We start from the raw sequence: 26428 nt of genomic DNA on the forward strand, positions 1-26428 counted from the left end.
TTGTCAACTTACATCTTTAATGCTGTGCAGACATTGCGAATTGCTTGTTCTCCTTGCTCTCGGTGAATGCGCACAATCCTTTCTACAGCGAGGAACAGGGAGCTCCAGCGTGTCTGATTGGGTCGGAGAAACTGCAGCTTGCATTCACGTTCCACTGTTTCATGAGCCATGGTTGACCTGCTGGTTTTATTCCAAAGAGCATGACATTTTGCAAAAGCAGACCGAGACAGCCTCTTGTAGGTTTCGTTTGCAGCTCCTCCTGCAGCAGTGGCATCAACTGTGGATATAAGATTGAGGAGATGGCATGCACACTTTTGGTGCCTTGGAAGTTGGTACTCAAGGCCTGTGTTGTCATCCAGAATTGCAGACATCTTGACTCTCCACCTCTGACTCACTCTGATCTTCTGTTGCATCATCAAGGGTGGAGTCACTCTCCTCTTGTACATTGATGGCTTCCTCCTCTTTCTCCTCACCATATAATCGAAAGGAAGTTTGAGCCACTGTCTGTTGTCGTCCTGGTCACTTTTTCCCTGATGTGGTACTCAGAATGTATTTCCTCTAATGCAGCAGCAAGGACATCAAAAGTGTGCGAGCCTTTGACAGGTCTACAAGCCAATGTGGAGTGCCTCTCCAGTGAGGTATTGTCTATCCAGTGACAGGTGACACCTAAGTAGCTACGTTAGCAACATAGTTCACAGCACTCAGCTTTTTGATGATTATGCTCTTCTTGTGTTTTGCAGCTTCTTGTATTCTTGTGCATAACGTTTTCCTTGTCATTACTGTATGAGGTTGCAAGGTTTCTATCAAAGTATTGAAGGATGGCGTCTCAACCACAGAAAATGGTTGGTTGGCCTCACATACAACATTTTGCATCAGCTTGTCAAGCTTTGCTTTGTTACCCGCCCTGGGGCAGCAAAGGCTGTGATTTTTGCATTTTTCACAAGAGTATCACTGGAAGAGGAGGACTTACGCTTTCTGTGGTTCTCTAGTAAGTCTGTGTACTTTGCCAGTTTGTTGGGGTGAATCCTCTGTGGACAAAAAAAAAATCTGTGAGGCTACAGGGAGATCAAGACATTAAAAGAGACTTATTATCACATCAAATGTGGATATATATATATATAAATGTTTAAAACATATGTAACCTAAAAGACAAACATTCGCCTATCCACAGCAAAAAAAAAACGAATTTAGGAAACTTACCGCTACATGTTTCCTCAAGTTAGATGTTGAGTTCTTGAATGCTGAAATGTCAGTTTGTTTTGGTAGACACAGAAGACACCACATAATGTAGCTGTTCTTTCGCACTTTTACTAAGGTAAACATGCTTTCAATATGAGGCCAGGGGTGCGGGTGTTCCTCCTCGTCTGTGTCTGCATTGCCGACGGCTAATTCTGACATTTTTGTGTTGCTATGACTGTAAAGCCAACCCGTCCCGCCACTGAGATTGAGTATGGTAAAGTGACGAGACTGCACAACTACGTTTGATTGGTGAAACACAGTCACGTGGTAGAGCCTTAGCGGAAGTCTCTCTCTCTCTGTCAAAATAAAACATTAAAATAAGGCATATGCGGGGGGGATAAAGACAATGACGCGTAGAATACCAAAGAGGTAAAAAGAAAAGTAACGACCTCATTGTAGCCTAATGTAGCGGAGTAAGAGTACAGTTTCTTCTTCACAAATTTACTCAAGTAAAAGTAAAAAGTATAGTGATTTAAAACTACTCCTAGAAGTATAATTTTTTCAAAAACTTACTCAAGTAAATGTAACGGAGTAAATGTAACTCGTTACTACCCACCTCTGCTTATAGGACACATCACCGCATAGATGGCCACATCACTGGCCATCTCAGTATACCCGGCGCAAGATCCACTGGTTGATGCTTATTTACAAAACCCTTTTAGGCCTCACTCCCCCCTATCTGAGATACCTACTGCAACCATCATCCTCCACATACAACACCCGTTCTGCCAGTCACATTATGTTAAAGTTCCCCAAGCACACAACGTCCATCTTTTCGGTTCGCTGCAGCTGGCGTCTGGAACGAGCTGCAAAAAACACTCAAATTGGACAGTTTTATCTCCATCTCTTAATTCAAAGACTCAATCATCGAGACTCTTACTGACACTTGTGGCTGCTTCGCGTGATTTATTGTTGTGTCTACCGTTTTGCCCCTCGTGCTGTTGTCTGTAACTAACAATGTTTGTAGCTAAAGTGTTCTTCTATGGTATAATGGCGTTCGCAACAATTAAATGTGCATTCTGCCACCTACTGTGCGGATGGATAATAAGGATCCCAAAAAGGAAAACATTTGAGCCCCAAAAACGTATCGGCTGCAGAGATAATGATACCCAGCTTCTTGGACTTATAATATGCCATTTAGCAGACGCTTTTATCCAAAGCGACTTACAGTCATGTGTGCATACATTTTTACGTATGGGTGGTCCCGGGGATCGAACCCACTACCCTGGCGTTACAAGCACCATGCTCTACCAATTGAGCTACAGAGGACTGCTTAGACACTTGTGCTGTACAATTAATCACTGTGGCTATAAATGCCACAAAATCTACCTTCTTCACAATGGGTGTATCCAGATCACTCGATTGACTTAACACTAGCAACTGGTTGCAATGCATCCACTGCCATATCTTCAACACTGTTGCCTATTGCCCCTTTGACTCTCTTCACCGCCTCCACATAGGAGATCCGCTGCGCAGCCCTGATCCTTGACACCTTGACCTCCTTCACCCTAACAGGGCACTCAAGGAAGTCCGGAGTATGAACCCCACCACCGCTGCAACATTTTCAGATTCTTAAATATCATACTTCTCCAGTCTGCAAACATTTGACACATGACCATATCCTTTAGAATTCCCACACTGTAATGGTTTGGACACACGCTCTCACCTCACAAATCCAAGCTTCACATATTCAGGTAGTCTCCTCAAACAACAATATTAATAGGCTTTTCTCCTTCCTTCCATTTACCATACGGGTCAGGCGATGTGCACTGACCACTCCTGGGATTTTCTGACTAAGGTACTCGTCATCTATATCCAACGAGAATCCAGCTATAACTCCTTTGGTAGGCACCCTGCTCCGAATATCAATACATGTTACTTCTGACGTGGACAATTTTGCCAGATCCAGTGCATGCTTCTTCCGTTCTTCATCAACACAATTAACCAAAACAAGGCCGCTTCTAGTCACCTTGATTGAATCCACCTTTCCCACTGCTTTCTTCACAGTCCTGGATATTACAAATGGATTTCCCAAATGAATCTCCTTGTCCAAAAAACGCAGTCCAATAAGAAATGCATTATGGGACCCGTCCTTGTCTTCTGCTACAACTTTTACTCATTTTGTTCCGTTCTTTGATTTCACTGTTTTCCATTCATTATCACACTTCACTTGCTGCACTTTCAGATTCGAGCACAGTCGCCATTTCCTCATTCCTCTTTCTATGACATCATGGCGGTCCGCAAACAATCATTTAAGTGCATGCCGCCACCTACAGTGCTAGAATGTACAATCAATCATGATCTGCCCAATTCTGTACTACCATGAAAACCAAAACAAGTAAACCCCTACCAACTTCTACCAAATGCTGCACTATGTTCCCCCCACAATGACAACACAACCTTCACATTGCTCCCACATGCACCGTAATCATGTTCCCCTCCACACTTGGCACATCTTTTCCTTCCTTTACATTTTTTGTACCACTATGTTGTGTTGCTACCGTGTTGTGTTGTCTTGGGTCTCTCTTTATGTAGAGTAGTGGTGTCTCTTATTGTGATGCATGTTTTTGTCCTACATTAAAAAATATATATATATATCCCGTCCCCATAGGAGGCCTTTTGCCTCTTGGTAGGTCTTCATTGTAAATAAAAATGTGTCCTTAATTGACTTGCTGGCATGAAACTGAAGAAAACAGTCTGGAACATCCAGGACTTGTCCAATAAGAATCACCTAATTTGTTTCAAAAGGTTTTGCTACAGTGTGGCCTAATGAACACTACCTGGGTTTTGTTTTCGAGATGGTGATATCATTTAGTGATAGGCCTAAATGGGTTGGTTGTCGTTGAGTAATTACCCGGTTCCTCACGTGAATAGGAAGGCCATGTCCGCAACATCATGACAGACTGGGAAGAGGCGCTTTAGCAGCCTGACCACAAGGCAAGGAGCCATGGAATGGTTACAGCAGCTACCTTCCCCTGAGCACCTTGAACAGGTGAATGGGGAGACTAGGATTACGCTTGGGGCTAACCGCACAGGCGCACTGCCCCTGTGTGGCCCAAACTCTCCACAGACACTGGACACAGCAGCTGATATCATATGGACTGCACAGGAGGTGGAGGCAGTGGGCTCTGACTTTGGAGACCTGCTGGGGGTTGTTGAGGGCAGTGGGGCGGAGAGGTCGAGGTCCCCCATCTCAATGGTATCAAGGAATGGGACTGGCAGCCAACAGAATGGAGGGGAAGAGGAGAGACTGGAGAAGGTGAAGACCAGCCACAGCAGACAAGACAGTCCAGCTGCTGCTACCAACTACACTGGTAAGAGTACATTTAAATACATGTGGCGTTGGTTATATTCGAAATAAGACGCTAAGCGGGAGGTGATGTGCTTCACTGTAATGTTTTGGACTTATAGTGAATACATCAGCAGAGCATATGGGTACGTCCTGGTCCAAGATCAGTTTTAGCTGTCTTGTTGCAAACTCCTATTGTCGTTGGCACAAACAGATTTGGGTTGAGGTGATACGAGTCTGTACATGAATGTCCTCCTATTAATCGTTGTGATGCTCAGATGGGTGTTGTGTGTGTGTGTGTGTGTCTCTGTGTGTCAGACCTGTCTCGCACGTCATCTCCCTCACTGTCAGAGCAGCTGTGTTTGGGCCGGGACGAGGCCACCGGCCCTGGGATCAACGTGGAGTGTAGGATCTGTGGGGACAAAGCTTCAGGGTTTCACTACGGTGTGCATGCCTGCGAGGGCTGCAAGGTGAGAGCGATTCCGCCGATCTACGAATGGGTCTTCTTCATCAGAAAAACATTAGCCTAATGTCCTTAGGTCTTAAATCTTAGAGGTTTTGGCATGGCTGCTAACATCCTCAACCAGAGCTTAGCTTGAGTTTACTTTGTGTCCTGTGTGGCAGCATTCTAGCCATTGAAGTTAGTTAACCTGAAACTCAAGTTCATTGACCACCTCTGTCTGTGTGTATCATGTGGTCCAGGGCTTCTTCCGGCGGACCCTTCGGTTGAGGCTGGAGTATGAGCGCTGTGAGAGAGCCTGTATGATCCTGAAGAAAAACCGTAACAAGTGCCAATACTGTCGCTTCCAGAAGTGCCTAGCCCTTGGCATGTCACATGATGGTGAGAATAGGACTGACACTGGTGGGAAAGTTTGAATATGATACTTTGACACATTACAAGCTGCTTAATGTAACAATTTCATTACCTAGTTACCGGTATTTCAATATTCTCAATAACACATCTTGTTTTTCTTCTCAGGCATATTTACTTACATTTACACACGCATCATTTGGGTTATATAGATCAACATTGACTGTTTATTTTTAGTACTTTAATGCTATCCTGTCTGTTTCCCCAGCGATCCGGTATGGGTGTATGCCGGAGGCTGAGAAGAAGCTTATGGCTGGCCTGCTAGCTGAGGAGCTAGATACCCAACACCCTGGAGGCTTGGACCTCAAGACCCTTGCTAAACAGGTGTACCAAGCCTACCTGCAGAACCTCATCATGACCAAGAAGAAGGCCCGCAGTATCCTCACCGGCAAGACCAGCTGCACATCGGTAAAAATAAAATAGTGTTTGTCACATGAGCCGACTACAACTGGCGTAGACTTGCTTACGAGCCCTTCCCAACTATGCAGAGTTTTAAAATAAAATAGTAACACGAGAAATAAAAACGCATAAATGGAGCTATTACCAGATCAATGTGCAGAGGTACGAGGTATGAGGTAGATATGTACATGAAGGCAGGGTAAGGTGACTAGGCATCAGGATAGATAATAATAAGGTATTTGAGGTAGATATGTACATTAAGGCAGGGTAAAGTGACTAGGCATCAGGATAGATAATAATAAGGTATTTGAGGTAGATATGTACATGAAGGCAGGGTAAAGTGACTAGGCATCAGGATAGATAATAATAAGGTATTTGGGGTAGATATGTACATGAAGGCAGGGTAAAGTGACTAGGCATCAGGATGGATAATAATAAGAGTAAAATAAAGAACAGAGTAGCAGAAGCAAATGAGTGTAAAAGTGTGTATAATGTGTATGTACAATGCATTCGGAAAGTATTCAGACCTCTTGACTTTTTCCATAGTTTGTTACGTTACAGCCTTATTTTGATTTAAATTGCTTTTTTCCCTCCTCAACCTACACACAATACCTCATAATGACAAAGCAAAAACTGTAAGTATTAGTATTCAGGCCCTTTACTCAGTGCTTTGTTGAAGCACCTTTGGTTGCGATTACAGCCTTGAGTCTTCTTGGGTATGACACTACAAGCTTGGCACACCTGTATTTGGGGAGTTTCTCCCATTCTTCTCTGAAGATCCTCTCAAGCTCTGTCAGGTTGGAAAGGGCGCGTCGATGCACAGCTATTTTCAGGTCTCTCCAGAGATGTTCGATCAGGTTCAAGTCCGGACTCTGGCTGGGCCACTCAAGGACATTCAGAGACTTGTCCCAAAGCCACTCCTGCGTTGTCTTGGCTGTGTGCTTAGGGTCGTTGTCCTGTTGGAAGGTGAACCTTCGCCATAGTCTGAGGTGCTGAGCGCTCTGGAGCAGGTTTTCATCAAGGATCTCTCCGTACTTCGCTCCGTTCATCTTTCCCTTGATCCTGACAAGTCTTCCAGTCCCTGCCGCTGAAAAACATCCCCACAGCATGATGCTGCCACAATGCTTCACCGTTGGGATGGTGAAAGGTTTCCTCCAGACGTTATCCTTTGCATTCAGGCCAAAGAGTTCAATCTTGGTTTCATCAGACCAGAGAATCTTGTTTCTCATGGTCTGAGAGTCTTTAGGTGCCTTTTGTCAAACTCCAAGTGGGCTGTCGTGCCTTTTACTGAGCAGTGGCTTCCGTCTGGCCACTTTACCATAAAGGACTGATTGGTGGAGTGCTGCAGAGATGGTTGTCCTTCTGGAAGGTTCTCCCATCTCCACAGAGGAACTCTGGAGCTCTGTCAAGTGACCATCGGGTTCTTGGTCACCTCCCTGACCAAGGCCCTTCTCCCCTGATTGCTCAGTTTGGCCGGGTGGCCAGCTCTAGGAAGAGTCTTGGTGGTTCCAAACTTCTTTCATTTAAGAATGATGGAGGCCACTGTGTTCTTGGGGACCTTCAATGCTGCAGAAATGTTTTGGTACACTTCCCCTCGACACAATCGTGTCTCGGAGCTCTACGGACAATTCCTTCGACCTCATGGCTTGGTTTTTGCTCTGACATGCACTGTCAACTGTGGAGCCTTTATATAGACCGGTGAGTTTATTTCTAAATCATGTCCAAACAATTGAATTGGCCACAGGTGGACTCCAATCAAGTTGTAGCTACATCTCAATTTGGAGTGTCACGGCAATGAGATTTCTGTATTTCATTTTCAATAAATGTGTTCAAATTTCTAAATATGTTTTAACTTTGTCATTCTGGGGCATTGTGTGTAGATTGGTGAGGAGGGATAATCTATTTTAAATTCAGGCTGTAACACAAGAAAATGTGTAAGTCAAGGTGCCTGTACAGTATTACTTTAGTGCATTGTTGCAAACGATGCATGTTTTGGAATATTTCTATTCTGTACAGGCTTCATTGTTTTCACTCTGTCAATTAGGTTAGTATTGTGGAGTATCTACAATGTTGTTGATCCATCCTCAGTTTTCTCCTATCACAGCCATTATACTCTTAACTGTTTTAAAGTCACCATTGGCCTCATTGTGAAATACCTGCGCGGTTTCCTTCCTCTCTGGCAACGGAGTTAGGAAGTATGCCTGTATCTTTTGTAGTGACTGGATGTATTGATACACCATCCAAAGTGTAATTAATAACTTTACCTCATCTCATCCCTTTGAGCATGGTTGTCATTCAAAAATCATGTTAAACACTATTATTGCACATAGTGAGTCCATGCAACTTTTGTGACTTGTTAAGCAAATTATTACTCCTGAACTTATTTAGGCTTACCGTAACAAAGGGGTTGAATATTTATTGACTTTAAGACATTTCAGCTTTTCATTTTTTAATTAATTTGTACACATTTCTAAAAACAAAATTCCACTTTGATATTATGTGAGTGTGTGTGTGTAGGCCAGTGACAATATCTCAATTTAATCAATTTTAAATTCAGGCTAACACAACAAAATTTGGAAAAAGTTAAGGGGTGTCAATACTCTGAAGACACTATGTTTATGGTCACAACTCAAAACAACCCCTCTTGAGTTTTGATGATGGGGATGTTTTTTATGGTTGCACCAATCTAGATGAATGTTACTAGTAACCTCATTGAAAAGTTTAGTGGCTTATTTGAAAAGGGTATTTGTAGAGCTCTGACGTTTACAGACTGCCTCTCATCAATCTGTTTTTCATAATGATTTTAACTTGATGTGAACACTGACATATAGATGTTTTTGTCTATCCCGAGACCTATAACAAGCTAAAGAGTTTTATACGAGGAAGAGGAACATTAAAGATGAATGTTTCTCTCTGTCCCCTCAGACATTTGTGATCCATGATGTGGACACCCTGTGGCAGGCAGAGAGTGGTTTAGTATGGGACCAGTTAGTCCCGGGTGCGCCCCTCACCAAGGAGATAGGGGTACACGTGTTCTACCGCTGTCAGTGCAACACGGTGGAGACCGTACAGGAGCTCACTAAGTTCGCCAAGAGCATCCCAGGGTTTGTGGATCTCTTCCTTAACGACCAGGTACGGCACATAGAGATGTATACAAAACATTAAGAACACCTGCTCTTTCCATGACAGACTGACCAGGTGAAAGCTATGATCCCTTATTGATGTCACTTGTTAAATCCACTTCAGTGTAGATGAAGGGGAGGAGACAGGTTAAAGAAGGATTTGTAAGCCTTGAGGCATGGATTGTGTATGTGTGCCATTCAGAGGGTGAATGGGCAAGACAAAAGATTTAAGTGCCTTTGACAGGGGTATGGTAGTAGGTGCCAGGCGCACCGGTTTGTGTCAAGAACTGCAATGCTGCTGGGTTTTTCACACTCAACATTTTCCTGTATGTATCAAGAATGGTCCACCACTCAAAGGACATCCAGCCAACTTGACACAGCTGTGGGAAGTATTGGATTGAACATTGGCCAGCATCCCTGTGGAATGCTTTCGACACCTTGTAGAGTCCATGCCCCGACGAATTACATTTTACATTTTCATAATTTAGCAGACGCTCTTATCCAGAACGACTTACAAATTGGTGCATTCACCTTATGGTAGCCAGTGGGACAACCACTTTACAAATATATTTTTATAAATTTTTTGGGGGGTGGGGGTAAGGGGGGTAGAAGGATTCCTTTATCCTATCCCAGGCATTCCTTAAAGAGGTGGGGTTTCAAGTGTCTCCGGAAGGTGGTGAGTGACTCCGCTGTCCTGGTGTCGTGAGGGAGCTTGTTCCACCATTGGGGTGCCAGAGCAGCGAACAGTTTTGACTGGGCTGAGCGGGAACTGTGCTTCCGTAGAGGTAGGGGAGCAAGCAGGCTAGAGGTGGATGAACGTAGTGCCCTCGTTTGGGTGTAGGGACTGATCAGAGCCTGACGGTACGGAGGTGCCGTTCCCCTCACAGCTCCGTAGGCAAGCACCATGGTCTTGTAGCAGATGCGAGCTTCAACTGGAAGCCAGTGGAGTGTGCGGAGGAGCGGGGTGACGTGAGAGAACTTGGGAAGGTTGAATACCAGATGGGCTGTGGCGTTCTGGATGAGTTGTAGGGGTTTAATGGTACAGGCAGGGAGCCCAGCCAACAGCGAGTTGCAGTAATCCAGACGGGAGATGACAAGTGCCCGGATTAGGACCTGTGCCGCTTCCTGTGTAAGGCAGGGTCGTACTCTGCAAATGTTGTAGAGCATGAACCTACAGGATCGGGTCACCGCCTTGATGTTAGTGGAGAACGACAGGGTGTTGTCCAGGGTCACGCCAAGGCTCTTTGCACTCTGGGAGGAGGACACAACGGAGTTGTCAACCGTGATGGCGAGATCATGGAACGGGCAGTCCTTCTCCGGGAGGAAGAGCAGCTCCGTCTTGCCAAGGTTCAGCTTGAGGTGGTGATCCATCATCCACACTGATATGTCTGCCAGACATGCAGAGATGCGATTCGTCACCTGGTTATCAGAAGGGGGAAAGGAGAAGATTAATTGTGTGTCGTCTGCGTAGCAATGATAGGAGAGGCCATGTGAGGATATGACAGAGCCAAGTGACTTGGTGTATAGCGAGAATAGGAGAGGGCCTAGAACTGAGCCCTGGGGGACACCAGTGGTGAGAGCACGTGGTGCGGAGACATATTCTCGCCACGCCACCTGGTAGGAGCGACCTGTCAGGTAGGACGCAATCCAAGAGTGAGCCGCGCCGGAGATGCCCAACTCGGAGAGGGTGGAGAGGAGGATCTGATGGTTCACAGTATCAAAGGCAGCAGATAGGTCTAGAAGGACGAGAGAGAGTTAGCTTTAGCAGTGCGGAGAGCCTCCGTGACACAGAGAAGCGCAGTCTCAGTTGAATGACCAGTCTTGAAACCTGACTGGTCTTGACCAGTTTTGAAACCTGACTGGTTTGGATCAAGAAGGTAATTCTGAGAGAGATAGCAAGAGAGTTGGCTAAAGACGGCACGCTCAAGAGTTTTGGAGAGAAAAGAAAGAAGGGATACTGGTCTGTAGTTGTTGACATCGGAGGGATCGAGTGTAGGTTTTTTGAGAAGGGGTGCAACTCTCGCTCTCTTGAAGACTGAAGGGACATAGCCAGTGGTCAAGGATGAGTTGATGAGCGAGGTGAGGTAAGGGAGAAGGTCACCGGAGATGGTCTGGAGAAGAGAGGAGGGGATAGGGTCAAGCGGGCAGGTTGTTGGGCGGCCGGCCGTCACAAGTCGCAAGATTTCATCTGGAGAGAGAGGGGAGAAAGAAGTCAAAGCATAGGGTGTTGTAGAAACATTTGACTAGATAATTAACTCAAAAATATCTCTCAAGACATCAGAGCCTGTGAATTTAAGAATTTAGACTTTATTTAAAAAACAAAGCCGAGCCTTTTTCCAAAGAGACAAAGACTGTCCCTTTTTCGCCAAGAGCTCAATTTTATAGCCACATGTACAAACATTCCTAACTTTTTTTTAGTTCGTACCACCCTCTCATTCGATCATTCTATTGGCTGCGTGCCTAGGCCCCTTCTCAAAAGCCCCTTCTTAAAAAACTAATGTAAATGCAAACCAGATGTCTAGAACAACCCCATGGCCTCAGTTTAAAAAAACCCTGTAAAATAACACATCATATCCTTAATGTCTATATTCATTATTTAAACATATATCTGGATTATAAAATATCAAACATGTTCATTCTGTTTCACCATTATCATTTCATAATACATTATAAAACATTTATCATTCATCATCCTCTCAGCCCCTGAGATGATGTGCATGTGGCCATGTGTCAGGTCATAAGGTCATAAACATAAAGAAACGCAAACACTAGCTCCATTGTTACTTCTATCTCCACAGCCATCACGTCATTGACATTCCTAAACCAGCTGCAGGAGTTTTCATGAAAAACACATAATTATCTCTGCTCTGAATTCAACTGGCTCTCAATCCATAAACACTCCAAGGCATATAGATTTTCAATTTTACAACATATCCATGCTTATTACTAATATTATTATTTTACCTTTGCCTACACTTGCCTTCATGATACATAAAATAACACCACATATCCCCCCTTTGGGACATTATAATATTGTCCCATCAATACAAAAATTAATCACTCATATCACAAGTATTATAACAATTAAAATAATCAATATCCATATCTTAATCAATTAATTGCCATGTCAACATCACTAAGCATTAATATTATAAGTTATTCAGATCAGTCAGTCCACTTATAATTTATAATCATAATCAAATGAATTACCCAAAACAACTTTAGAATGACAATTCTTAATTAGTCACCTTTGTTCCATCATTCAAGTTAAAACTCTCACCTTGGCCCATATCGATACTGGCCGAATGTATATTTATATTATAATAATTCTAGCATTAACTTCCTCATAACAAGAATTACATCAGATCAGTACCCTAATGCATTGTCCAAATTACTATAAATTTAGTAGTGTATAATACCTCCTTAATCAACATACTACCTCAACTAACACTCCTTCCTCTACCAGCACTCAATCTTCTGGCGTCTTCATTATTCTTCATTATGTTGTTCATAGTTCATCTTGAATTACCCATAACAATGTCCCAATTCCAATGTCACACCTGAACCACCACACCTCCACCATCATCCTGTTTTGTCCATGTGCAACCCAGTATACCCAAACTAGGAAGAACGTTGCCTTTGCTTAAACCTCTTTCCTCACATTCTTGAAAGAAAAAACACAAAAGAGAAGGCATTTGATTGCTTTGATTTGATGCTGGATTCAGGGCAGAGGTGGGTCAGACAGGAACATCTTCAACGCCTTTGTTGTTCCTCTTCAGCCGAGTAGAGAATTTTTGGTTTTTATTGAGGTTTACACCGTTCTGAGCCAATTGATCTCTGCAATGCATTACGACACCATCCGTTGTAACCTCAGGAAAGGACAGATCATAACAGTTCAGTTGAGTTAATTTCCAATCCAAAACATCCCTAGTAACATCATCTACATGACAAATCATTATGTTTCACATTCTCCCTTGAATTCTTCCCAAATTATATAACCCAATTGTTTTATTGTAACATTCCTATATTTTTCTCATACTCTATTTGACATTAAGTTTCCCTTTCCTTGTTCCTATTCTAACACTTGCTTATACTTCTCTCTTCTAATAACACTTTCCCCTGGAAATCTAACACCAAATACTACATCAAATTGGTTATCTAAGTCTTGGACTGTTCTCCTTATGTCTATGATTCACTTGTCTCTTTCTTTCATTATCTTAAGGTCACACTACCCCATGTGACTTCCCCATACTCTTTGTGCTGGTTTCTCACACACCAATAATATTTAACCCTAGTATTTTAATAGTGATCCCTTCCTGTATTTTTAGTTATGGTTCCTGCCTGTGCAAGAATCTACATTCTACTCCTTTCTATATCCCTTCTATGTCTTGTTCTTCTGCTCTTTATTATTATTATCAGTACTCCATTCCCCTTATTCTCAGGTAACTAGTCAAATACATAGAAATCAATCATAAGGATATCTGGTGCGTCTTGGAGATCTGGAATCTCTCAATCATCAGTTCCCTCACTCTGGTACAATGGTTAAAATGATACCCAATACTCCCCTCTATCCGTACCATCGTTGGTATAACCTGGACAACAATATGTAGGTCACTTCTGTTGTTAACCTTCCCCCATCACTAGGATCTCCGGATCAGCCAAAGTCCCTCTCAATCTATCGACATCGGTCTGTGAAAAGTGTCCTTCTATCAGCCTTCTCATAAGGAAACTCAGAGTTTCTGCTGCAAAAACACAAGCACAGACACACACAAAAAACAACAATACTACCCAATGGCTGAGGTTGGAACACTCCTATAGTGGAAAACATTAATCTTAGTATCTGTCTCCACCAGTTTTACCATCATTAAGGCAGCCAACAACACCTGGTACTATAGTCTTTTGCCATCACATAGTCTCCAGGGCACAGAAAATACTCAGATTTTCCTACTCAGTTGGACATAGCTATCTTCACCCATGAAAAGAAAATCTTAAGAACATTGTTAGGTTAGGTGAGACACAGTATGCTACTCATGTCCTCTCATCCGTCAAGAGAAGCCTTGAGATTATGAAGCACACCTGCTTCCAGCTTGTTGTAGTCCACCTCTACACCATGCCTCCTATCACAAAAACAAAAATGATTTAACCTAACCCATAACACATTATTACTACTTTCACATCCTTAATACACCTTGCATATTTCCCCACAAAACCATAATAAAACATTAAAACCTCTAATAAACCCAACTTCCCCCCTTGGACACATACATCACATCGTGATTCATGTGTACAAAAAACAAAACAAAACAATATTGCCTATCAAACCTAAAATAATAACTAACTTTAAAATAACAACCCTTGAGCATATCTTTACTTAACTGTATTCCATAACACTATTCAATGAATACTTCTCATTCAGGACTAACTCTCTCACTACATCCTTATCCTGTTTAGACTCATTTATATATATATAGGATTTTTCCAATTTGTAAACTTCTTCACAATTATCCTTATTTTATCCAACCCCTTAATTCAGCATGCCTCTAGAATTCATAGTGCGGGTGATCAGATCACACTATAAAGCCAGGACAGATTTCAGAGGTCATTGAAATCATTCAATGAATTGTTTCATCCTATAGTATACTACTTCTAACAACCATCAAAACCTTTCATAAATGTTGTAATTCCTTAGTACAGCTCTTTTCAAAATAAATCACACATATTTACTCATCCCTCAGTAAATAACCCCCACATTACATGTGTATGCCCCTTTAAGATATTTCACTTCCATCCTGTCAAAAAACAAAACAAATAGAAATAAAAATCCTATACAACTAACCATTTCATACTAAGTAGTTTGTTTGTGGTTATTTGAACACCATATAGTAAAACAATAAACAAACAAAAATGGCCAGGCCTTATTTATTTTTGTAGCTCCCTATGACAACCTAAGAATAAAACTACTTAATTTTACTAACTAGTTCCACCCTAGCCTACATACTTTTCTAACCTCCCAATAAAGAAATCCCCATGTTCCTGGAAGAGAAAGTATACATGTCGTTAACATATAATCATCAATCCAAAGATAGCAATTACACACAAAACATCATAAACCTATAACCCCTTTTTAGTAATTTAAACGTCGCAAACTGTTGCATCGATGTTTTCTTTTTTTTTTCCCCAAATATAAACTTATTGTTTCATAATCCAAAACCCATATAAAATGTCTACTTAATCCATCAAGTCAATAGCAACAACTACCTCCCCAGGTTCAACGTACTATAAACAATTCATCGTTATCTGAAGTAATAAAACATCATCATAACTCACTGCTGTTTAAACAAACTATATAATGTCATAATAAAATGATCAATTATCAAATATCGTTCCTTATTCAACTATCGAGACATGTTCTTCATTAGTTAATCGTCTCCACAAAGCAATACTACCTAATAACATATTCTCATTCTCCTAAATATAAACCAATAAAACATCCAATTCACCAATATGCTATTTCAATTACTATGTTATCCTATTCGACATAGATTGGTAGGACATCTTCCCTATAATGTTATCAACGAAACCAGTAATTCACATCAATAACATCAATGTAAAAGATTTGCTTTCTGTCCCCTACTGGATTCGAACCAGGGACCCTCTGCACACATTGACAACTTTCACCATAAAAGTACCATTACCCGTCGCTCCACCAGTGCCACACAAAGCATCTACTTCCAGTTCATAGAGCAAATGACATCACCCAACGAAAACCACACTAGCTTTCACCGCTAACTAGCTAGCAATCTCCTGCCAATAACATTCAACGACCTCCCACACCACGCGATCCCCATACACCTAACGTAACCCACAACGTCCATTATAGCGCTCTCACATTTCAGCAAGTTTAACATCCACAGAGAAAAATTGGAAATTCTTCAATTTTTCCTAGCAGACGAAATAAAACCACTTTCAAACAGCGTTCTGCATTTACCTCTATCATAGGGTTTAAAAACCCCACTTAACAACATTAACCATCCTAAATTGCCGTAGTAACGTCATGTTTGGTTCAATTGATCTATTACCATATAAGACATTCACTTCTCCATGCGTAGTAAACTATATCCTATTTCTCCTGTAATCAACTAAAATCATAGCCACATAATTAAACCATCACTCCGCCATTACAGAATGAATTAACTATCCTTGCTATGTAAGCTACAAGTAACACCAAACACTTGCTATAGTTTACCATCATATATTAAAATCATCCATTTATCACAATCCAATTTATCTATAGACATATTTCACCATTGTGACTCGTTTAATCTAGCAAAACCTCATTAAATGACTAAAAATTACTACCACATATGGTCTCCTCTCCGTTAACATTTTAGTCATTTGGCAGATGCTCTTATTCCAAGCGACTCACAATTGGTAGGCTCATACATTATTATACTTATACTAGCCCCCCTCGGGAATCGAACACCCAACCCTGGCGTTGTAAGCACCGTGCTCTACCAACTGAGCTACAGCCACAGATAAGCGTATAGCGCCCTTTTCTGATAATGTTATAATTGTAGCCTATTGCATTACTTTTGTTTAAAATATACGTTTGTTCAGTCAACAAATCTAGAACCCACTATAAATGGGTGCTTATTCACTCAGCATAATAACCAAAGCTCTTTGCATCCCCTAGTTCACGTAATGAAAATACATTATGATTCTACAATTCACCAAATATTCGCATACACCACTGGTGACGCAAACCATAGAATAAAATAATAACAATTAGAATTTTGTCAAATAGATGTTTTCCATCCAACTATTCAAAATTTCTTTAAATAACTATTTCAGCTCGATACAGTCAAACAAGTATGACTCTCTTTTTACCGGAAACTAATTCATGCTTTTAGTAAAATCTATTCACATCCCAACAATAACCAATAATATATGTATATTAATATTATTAAAATACCTTACTTTCATTCCAGTCTACCTAAACAATTCAAATTATGGCCAAATCTCTTATCCAAATTGCCAGTCCGCTATTCAAATGTAACTGTCCTTTCTGATTTAGACTATAGACACTCCTCCTTTCCCGTTGAATAAGTGAGTCCTTCAGTCTGAAAAGACGCAGGCTACTAGATCTTCCAATCTTATCCTGACTGTTCCTTCAATCTAAACAACCCCAACTATAGCTAAACTATACTTAGAAAACCTAGACTCTGTTCAGCGATGCAGAATCTATGCTTTATCGAAATGACAAGTTAATCCTCTTTTATTCCAATGATAATGGTCAGTAGTATTAGTATCTGGAACATACCACACTTTATCAGAAAATAGTTCTGAAGGACACAGTTCTCACACGCTCAACGTAATCAACTTAACAGTCAACAAGTCAAACCCCACATTCATTGATTTGGAAACAGATCTAACAACCTAACCAAATGAATTATATATCTGCTTCTGAAATAATATATAGTTTATTATTATGCTTAATTCTACCACATGTCCTATGTACTCTCTCCCATTTCCACATCCACCTACGTTTTTGAACAAGTCAACACCTATAATTTTATTATTTTACGTAGTCAATTTATCATAATACTGCATTACCTCTAAAGTTTCTAAATATATCGTCCAAACATACTCTAACAGATGTATCAAAATACAATGCATAGACGTCATATGACCACACCAATAAACGTGACCTGTTCCTCCAACAGGATTTATTCTACCCCTCCTGGTAACGTGAATTTTCTACACTCAGTTGGTCAATGAATATCCACGCACCATTTATTCTTCTCTTTCCTAAGTGATTGGGCACACCCTTTCTCCATCAGACAGAAGCTTCAAACAACCTCAAATAGATTTCCTTTCCTTACAGAAAGACTATCTACTTACAGGATTTAATATTATATTCTCACTCACACAGATGAGCAGACCTACTCTATATATAACACTTTATCAAAATTTGGAAGCCCTTGTAGCTATTTAACCCGTTCACCTACTCAGGATGACCTAACTTTTTTACCTGATAGACCCTAAATAACATTGACATCATCACAACACAGGATGATTCACTACTTACAGACCTCTAACAAAGAATTTATCATCAGAGCGGTATCCGTAAGTAATCTTGTCTGTTCAGGCCAATGGAATGCTAATTATAGCCCTCCAAAGCGGTATCCACAAGATTTCTATTTATACTACACTTTCCTAAGTGACCTGTTAATTCTGCCCTAATTTTTCTGTTACACTTCCTCAACACAGAAAAAGAAGCGGTATTACCCCAGGATTTCTGCCTACCTATGCAGTCCTCAAGACGATTAACGTCTAAAGCGGTATCTGCAGGACTTAACCTGTTATTGTCTGATCGCTCAACCAGCCGTACAACCACCCATGTCAAAATGACCCAGACAGAGCAATCAGCAAGATGAATCAACTGAATCAAATGAATCAAATGAATCAAATCAATTGAACAGACGGTTCAGACAAACAACAGCAACATGTATTCTTAAATTCAAAAGCTCATAGTGTCTAACTTTCTGGTTCTTAAATTTGGAGAGACCTACTTGGTATTTCTTTAGATGTTGCCGAGTCCCGGATCGGACCACACAAACTTTATACTATTTTAGTAAGAACTTCTTACCTTTTTAAAAGCGGCCGCTTTTGTTTGTATGGTCCGTCCAAGCCGTTTCACAACTGCAAATACATACCGTCACTGATCCCTATCAAGTCCCTTCGTGGTCGCCAATTATGTTGTAGAAACATTTGACTAGATAATTAACTCAAAAATATCTCTCAAGACATCAGAGCCTGTGAATTTAAGAATTTAGACTTTATTTAAAAAACAAAGCCGAGCCTTTTTCCAAAGAGACAAAGACTGTCCCTTTTTCGCCAAGAGCTCAATTTTATAGCCACATGTACAAACATTCCTAACTTTTTTTTAGTTCGTACCACCCTCTCATTCGATCATTCTATTGGCTGCGTGCCTAGGCCCCTTCTCAAAAGCCCCTTCTTAAAAAACTAATGTAAATGCAAACCAGATGTCTAGAACAACCCCATGGCCTCAGTTTAAAAAAAACCTGTAAAATAACACATCATATCCTTAATGTCTATATTCATTATTTAAACATATATCTGGATTATAAAATATCAAACATGTTCATTCTGTTTCACCATTATCATTTCATAATACATTATAAAACATTTATCATTCATCATCCTCTCAGCCCCTGAGATGATGTGCATGTGGCCATGTGTCAGGTCATAAGGTCATAAACATAAAGAAACGCAAACACTAGCTCCATTGTTACTTCTATCTCCACAGCCATCACGTCATTGACATTCCTAAACCAGCTGCAGGAGTTTTCATGAAAAACACATAATTATCTCTGCTCTGAATTCAACTGGCTCTCAATCCATAAACACTCCAAGGCATATAGATTTTCAATTTTACAACATATCCATGCTTATTACTAATATTATTATTTTACCTTTGCCTACACTTGCCTTCATGATACATAAAATAACACCACAAGGGTAGGGCAGTGTGAGCAGGACCAGTGGTGTCATTTGACTTAACAAACGAGGATCGGATGTCGTCAACCTTCTTTTCAAAATGGTTGACGAAGTCATCCACAGAGAGGGAGGAGGGAGGAGGATTCAGCAGGGAGGAGAAGGTGGCAAAGAGCTTCCTAGGGTTAGAGGCATACGCTTGGAATTTAGAGTGGTAGAAAGTGGCTTTAGCAGCAGAAACAGAGGAAGAAAATGTAGAGAGGAGGGAGTGAAAAGATGCCAGGTCCGCAGGGGTCTAGTTTTCCTCCATTTCCGCTCGGCTGCCCGGAGCCCTGTTCTGTGAGCTCGCAATGAGTCGTCAAGCCACGGAGCAGGAGGGGAGGACCAAGCCGGCCGGGAGGATAGGGGACATAGTCAAAGGATGCAGAAAGGGAGGAGAGGAGGGTTGAGGAGGCAGAATCAGGAGATTGGAGGGAGAAGGATTGAGCAGAGGGAAGAGATGATAGGATGGAAGAGGAGAGAGAGAGCGAAGGTTGCGACGGCGCATTACCATCTGAGTAGGGGCAGAGTGAGTAGTGTTGGAGGAGAGCGAGAGAGAAAAGGATACAAAGTAGTGGTCAGAGACTTGGAGGGGAGTTGCAAATTAGTAGAAGAACAGCATCTAGTAAAGATGAGGTCAAGCGTATTGCCTGCCTTGTGAGTAGGGGGGGACGGTGAGAGGGTGAGGTGAAAAGAGGAGAGGAGTGGAAAGAAGGAGGCAGAGAGAAATTTGTCAAAGGTAGACGTAGGGAGGTTAAAGTCACCCAGAACTGTGAGGGGTGAGCCATTCTCAGGAAAGGAACTTATCAAGGCATCAAGCTCATTGATGAACTCTCCAAGGGAAACTGGAGGGCGATAAATGAGAAGGATGTTAAGCTTGAATGGGCTAGTGACTGTGACAGCATGGAATTCAAATGAGGAGATAGACAGATGGGTCAGGGGAGAAAGAGAGAATGTCCACTTGGGAGAGATGAGGATTCCTGTGCCACCACCCCGCTTACCAGATGCTCTCGGGGTATGCGAGAACACATGGTCAGACGAGGAGAGAGCAGTAGGAGTAGCAGGCTGAAGCTGTTCTGAGGGCAAAAGGGGGAGGTGCAACTCCCTATTTGGAAGATGTTCCTAATGTTTGTTATACTCAATGTATATAGATATCTACCTATTTCTATGGTATGGCAAGGTCTTTGTCACGATCGTCTAATGAGGAGGACCAAGGCGCAGCGTTGAAAGTGAACATAGTATTTATTAGACTGATCACACGATCAAAATAACTGACGAAAACGTGATGTCTCTGGTTACATAAACAAACCAAAATGAGAACAAGAAACCACAACACAAAGTGAAAAGACCGATAGTTAAATATGGCTCCCAATCAGAGACAACCAGCTGACACTCGTTGCCTCTGATTGGGAGTCACTCAGGCCAACATAGATATACAAACATAGACTTACACACCCTGGCTCAACATAACATAGTCCCCAGAGCCAGGGCGTGACAGTACCCCCCCCCAAAGGCGCAGACTCCGACCGCGCCAAACAACCACAACAGGGGAGGGACCGGGTGGGCACTCCGCCTCGGCGGCGGATCCGGCTCCGGACATGACCCAGGCACGGGTTGTGCTGGACTGACGACGCGCACCCCTGGCTTGGTGCGTGGAGGAGGAACGGGCCTTACCAGGCTGACGACGCCCACCGTAGGCTTGGTGCGTGGAGCAGGGACCGGCCGGACTGGGCTGACGAAGCACACCCCTGACTTGGTGCGGGGAGCAGGAATGAGCCGGACCGGGCTGACGACGCGCACCACAGACTTGATGCGGGGAGCTTGGATGGGCCGGACTGGGCTGGCGACACGCACCACCGACTTGGTGCGGAGAGCAGGAACGGGCCGGACAGGGCTGACGAAACGCACCACAGACTTGGTGCGGGGAGCAGGAATGAGCCGCGAACCGGGCTGACGACGCGCACCACTGACTTGGTGCGGGGAGCTTGGATGGGCCGGACTGGGCTGGCGACGCGCACCACCGACTTGGTGCGGAGAGCAGGAACGGGCCAGACCGGGCTGACGACACGCACCACTGACTTGGTGCGGGGAGCAGGAATGGGCCGGACCGGGCTGACGACGCGCACCACTGACTTGGTGCGGGGAGCAGGAATGGGCCGGACCGGGCTGACGACGCGCACCACTGACTTGGGGCGGGGAGCAGGAACGGGCCGCGCCGGGCTGACGACACGCACCACAGGCTCGATGCGAGGAACAGGAACAGGCCGGACCGTACTGGGGACACACACCACTGGCCCTACGCAGGGATCAGGAACGGGCCGGACCGGACTGGTAACACACCCCAGTACCTCTCGCCGTGCCTCCACACTTTCCCTCTCCTCTGTGACCAGTGGCCCCCTTAACCTGGCGGCCTTCTCTGCCAACCCTCTGCACCACTCTATCCCGTACTCCTGCTGCCCCGTCGTCCACGGCGTGAGCCCCCCCCTAAAAATTTTCTGGGCTTGTCTCTCCCCCGTGGACCAGGCCTCCATGGTTCTCGTCCAATTCTCTCTCCACTTCTCGTAATTCCAGCCTTTCTCCTCGTCACGCTGCTTGGTCTGGTTTTGGTGGTTTCTTCTGTCACGATCGTCTAATGAGGAGGACCAAGGCGCAGCGTTGAAAGTGAACATAGTATTTATTAGACTGATCACACGATCAAAATAACTGACGAAAACGTGATGTCTCTGGTTACATAAACAAACCAAAATGAGAACAAGAAACCACAACACAAAGTGAAAAGACCGATAGTTAAATATGGCTCCCAATCAGAGACAACCAGCTGACACTCGTTGCCTCTGATTGGGAGTCACTCAGGCCAACATAGATATACAAACATAGACTTACACACCCTGGCTCAACATAACATAGTCCCCAGAGCCAGGGCGTGACAGTCTTCAATCACCAGAGGGTTAGAGCTTGCAAGAAAGGCATTTCACTGTACTTGTTTGTGCATGTGACATTACAAACTTGAAACTGAGAACTGAAACTGAGCTAACTTTACCAACCCCCAGTTTTTAAAAATGTTAATAGGGATTATGTGATACAATATCTCCCTGATGGCTAGCTACAACTAAAAGAGCACACAATTGCTTTTGGGCACGTACTGTATAATTTGAAAAACCCTGATATGGATTGACAGTTTGCTTACGTGTTTGCCCGTCTTCCTCAGATGAAGGGAGAGAATGCTCTTATTATTTTCTTCTGCTTATCTGCCTCAGGTAACACTACTGAAGTATGGCGTCCACGAGGCCATCTTCGCCATGCTGCCCTCCCTCATGAACAAAGATGGCCTCCTGGTGGCCAACGGGAAGGGCTTTGTGACCCGGGAGTTCCTGAGGAGCCTCCGTAAACCCTTCAGTGAGATCATGGAGCCCAAGTTTGAGTTTGCTGTGAAGTTCAATGCTCTGGAGCTGGATGACAGTGACCTGACTCTGTTCGTGGCCGCTATCATCCTGTGTGGAGGTATGGTGTACTTCTGTACTAGTAGTAACTCTGACACTAGTACTGTTCTGCCCTGATAACCCTGACCTTAACGTTGTTCGTAGCTGCTATCATCCTGTGTGGAGTTGAGGGGAGCTCTTTCTCAATTAATCTTTCCCTAGATTCCTGGTATCCTCTCGCCTCCTCAAAACACATTGGAGAGGAAGGTCCGAGGGGAGGGAACATTACCTTTTTTTTCTTCCAATATGGTTGAGGAGGAGGTGAAGATATGATGCGAGGAATAGCGGAAAGGTTGTGCTATTAGTTGGTAACTTTCACGTCTGTGATCTAACTATTCTCGATCTATCTGCAGACCGTCCAGGGCTGATGAACGTGAAGCAGGTAGAACAGAGTCAGGATGGTATTCTCCAGGCTTTGGACCAGCACCTACAGGCAAACCACCAGGACTCCCTCTACCTCTTCCCCAAGCTGCTGAACAAGATGGCCGACCTCAGACAGCTGGTCACAGAGAACACCCTGCTGGTGCAGAAGATCAAGAAGACCGAGTCTGAGACCTCTCTGCACCCACTACTACAGGAGATCTATAAGGACATGTACTGACTGGACCAGACTGAACCTGTACGGACTGGACTAAAACGGATTGGACTGGACTGAAACAGATCAGACCTGTACTGACCGGAATAAACTGGACTAGAACTTGCTGCACCTACTACTGCAGCAGAACCACAAGGACATGTACTGGTCACCTCAAAAGAAGTGCACTATATAGGGAATAGGGGGCCATTTGGGACGCACCCTGAGTCTGAGCCCTCGCTGTACCTGCTACTACAGCAGATCTATAAATATATGAACTGACTGGATTAGATAGGAACTGGACTAAACCGGATTAAACTGGACCAGACCGGATCTCGCTGCCCCCAGTACTACTTCTTCATAAGCACAACTACGGACTGTTCAATTTAATACAACTTTATTTTCCCCTTAGGGCAAATACTGACTGTGGTTCATAGCAATACATGACATTATGATGATGTGTATATATTAATGTACATTTCACATGTATATATTTAGTGCATTCGGAAAGTATTCAGACCCTTCCCTTTTTCCATATTTTATTACGTTAAAGCCTTATTCTAAAATTGATTAAAGTACACACAATACCCCATAATGACAGTGAAAACAGGTTTTTTTACATTTTTGCTAATGTATTACCTTTATTAACGAATACCTTTTATTTACATAAGTATTCAGACCCTTTGCTATGGGACTCGAAATTGAGCTCCGGTGCATCCTGTTTCCATTGATCATCCTTGACGTTTTTACAACTTGATTGGAGTCCACCTGTGGTAAATTTCAATTGATTGGACATTATTTGGAAAGGCACACACCTGTCTATATAAGGTCACACAGTTGACAGTGCATGTCAGCGCAAAAACCAAGCCATGAGGTTGACGGAATTGTCCGTAGACCTCAGAAAATATTGTGTTGAGGCACAGATCTGGGGAAGGGTCCCAAAAACATTCTGCAGCATTGAAGGTTCCCAAGAACACAGTGGCCTCCATCATTCTTAACTGGAAGAAGTTTAGAACCACCAAGACCCTAGAGCTAGCCGCCTGGCCAAACTGAGCAATCGGGATTGAAGGGCCTTGGTCAGGGAGGTGCTACTCCTCAGTAAAAGCCACATGACAGCCCGCTTGGAGTTTGCCAAAAGGCACCTAAAGGACTCTCAGACCATGAGAAACAAGATTCTCTTGTCTGATGAAACCAAGATTGAACTCTTTGACCTGAATGCCAAGCGTCACGTCTGGAGGAAACCTGGCACCATCCCTACAGTGAAGCATGGTGGTGGCAGCATCATGCTGTGGGGATGTTTTTCAGAGGGCAGGGAGACTAGTCAGGATCGAGGGAAAGATGAACGGCACAAAGTACGGAGTTCTTTGGTGGAAATCTGCTCAGGACCTCAGTCTGGAGCGAAGATTCACCTTCAACAGGACAACGACCCTAAGCACACAGCCAAGACAACGCAGGAGTGGCTTCGGGACAAGTCTCAATGTCTTTGAGTGGCCCAGCCAGAGTCCGGATTTGAACCTGATCTAACGTCTCTGGAGAATAGTTGTGCAGCGACGCTCCCGATCCAACCTGACAGAGCTTCAGAGGATCTGCAGAGAAGAATGGGAGAAACTCCCCAAATACAGGTGTGCCAAGCTTGTAGCGTCATACCTAAGAAGACTCGAGGCTGTAATCTCTGCCAAAGGTGCTTCAACAAAGTACTGAGTAAAGGGTCTGAATACTTATGTAAATGTGATATTTATAAAAACCTGTTTTTTGAGTTGTTATTATGGGGGATTGTGTGTAGATTGAGTAAAACAAATTTTATCAATTTTAGAATAAGGCTGTAACTTATCAAAATGTGGATAAAGTCAAGGGGTCTGAATACTTTCCGAATGCACTGTAGATAGATGGACGTGGTTAATAGCTAGATGGATAGATATACATGGTTAATAGTTAGCTAGATAGACGTGGTTAACGGCTAGCTAGATGGATAGACGTGGTTAACGGCTAACTAGATGGATAGACGTGGGTTAACGGCTAGCTAGATGGATAGACGTGGTTAACGGCTAGCTAGATGGATAGACGTGGTTAACGGCTAGCTAGATGGATAGACGTGGTTAACGGCTAGCTAGATGGATAGACGTGGTTAACGGCTAGCTAGATGGATAGACGTGGTTAACGGCTAGCTAGATGGATAGACGTGGTTAACGGCTAGCTAGATGGATAGACGTGGTTAACGGCTAGCTAGATGGATAGACGTGGTTAACGGCTAGCTAGATGGATAGACGTGGTTAACGGCTAGCTAGATGGATAGGTATGGTACTTAACCTTACACTATCTGGGGTTAGGCCTATATTAAAAGAGTCAATATCACTATGAGGTGCCTTTGGTGTCCTCATCAGACTCACTCAGTCATCATGAAAATGTAGCAGAATAATGAAAGTCTGAGGTCTTATTATAAGTGGCCAAACATTTGCACACATATCAGTAGAATGATAAGTCTCTAAAAAAGTGTTTCCTTCATTTTATTAATTTTTTTTTCATTGGATGTACGTGATTTTGGCATGTCCCACACACTGCTCTGCTAACTACAGTGTGTGTAATAAGTGGTTAAATGATACTAAATCCAATTTTTTTTTACATGGTTTTACTGTCCACAATAAGTTATTTGATAAAACAAGTCATTTTGATCATGTATATTGTATTTTCATAATCATATTGAACATTTTGCATGTGTCCCTGAAATTGCTGTCCACCCTGTCATTATGGGGTAACTGCCCCTTTAAGAAACCCACTGATGTTTTCAGTGACATCACTACGAGAATTTTGTCTTTCTTCAATGAAGGCTGAAGCAGTGTCTAGTTGCAGAGTAAGTATTTACACTTATGTTTCATAATTTTCATCATATTATGTGTGTAG

The 26428-nt window shown here is 43.0% G+C and overlaps 1 protein-coding gene across 1 annotated transcript; it reads left to right on the forward strand.

The window, feature by feature from the left end:
• Window positions 1-3942: 3942 nt before the first annotated feature.
• Window positions 3943-23989, forward strand: LOC311147887 (peroxisome proliferator-activated receptor delta-like). The gene is made up of 7 exons (XM_084184714.1): window positions 3943-4553; window positions 4847-4998; window positions 5231-5369; window positions 5608-5807; window positions 8724-8930; window positions 22735-22978; window positions 23310-23989. The coding sequence occupies exons 1-7, from the start codon at window positions 4187-4189 to the stop codon at window positions 23555-23557; spliced, it is 1557 nt and encodes a 518-aa protein (XP_084040840.1). The 5' UTR covers window positions 3943-4186; the 3' UTR covers window positions 23558-23989.
• The last annotated feature ends 2439 nt before the right edge of the window (window positions 23990-26428 follow it).

This window comes from Coregonus lavaretus (genome assembly GCF_964263955.1).
Source record: "Coregonus lavaretus genome assembly, chromosome: 20".
NCBI lineage: Eukaryota > Metazoa > Chordata > Actinopteri > Salmoniformes > Salmonidae > Coregonus > Coregonus lavaretus.

What these genes read in the sequence shown, in the direction of transcription:
- LOC311147887 (XM_084184714.1), top strand. Translation starts at nt 4,187, where the DNA reads ATGGAATGGTTACAGCAGCTACCTTCCCCTGAGCACCTTGAACAGGTG. An exon ending in CCTTGGCATGTCACATGATG is followed by an intron (nt 5,370 to 5,607) that starts GTGAGAATAGGA and finishes CTGTTTCCCCAG; the next exon opens with CGATCCGGTATGGGTGTATG. An exon ending in GCAAGACCAGCTGCACATCG is followed by an intron (nt 5,808 to 8,723) that starts GTAAAAATAAAA and finishes CTGTCCCCTCAG; the next exon opens with ACATTTGTGATCCATGATGT.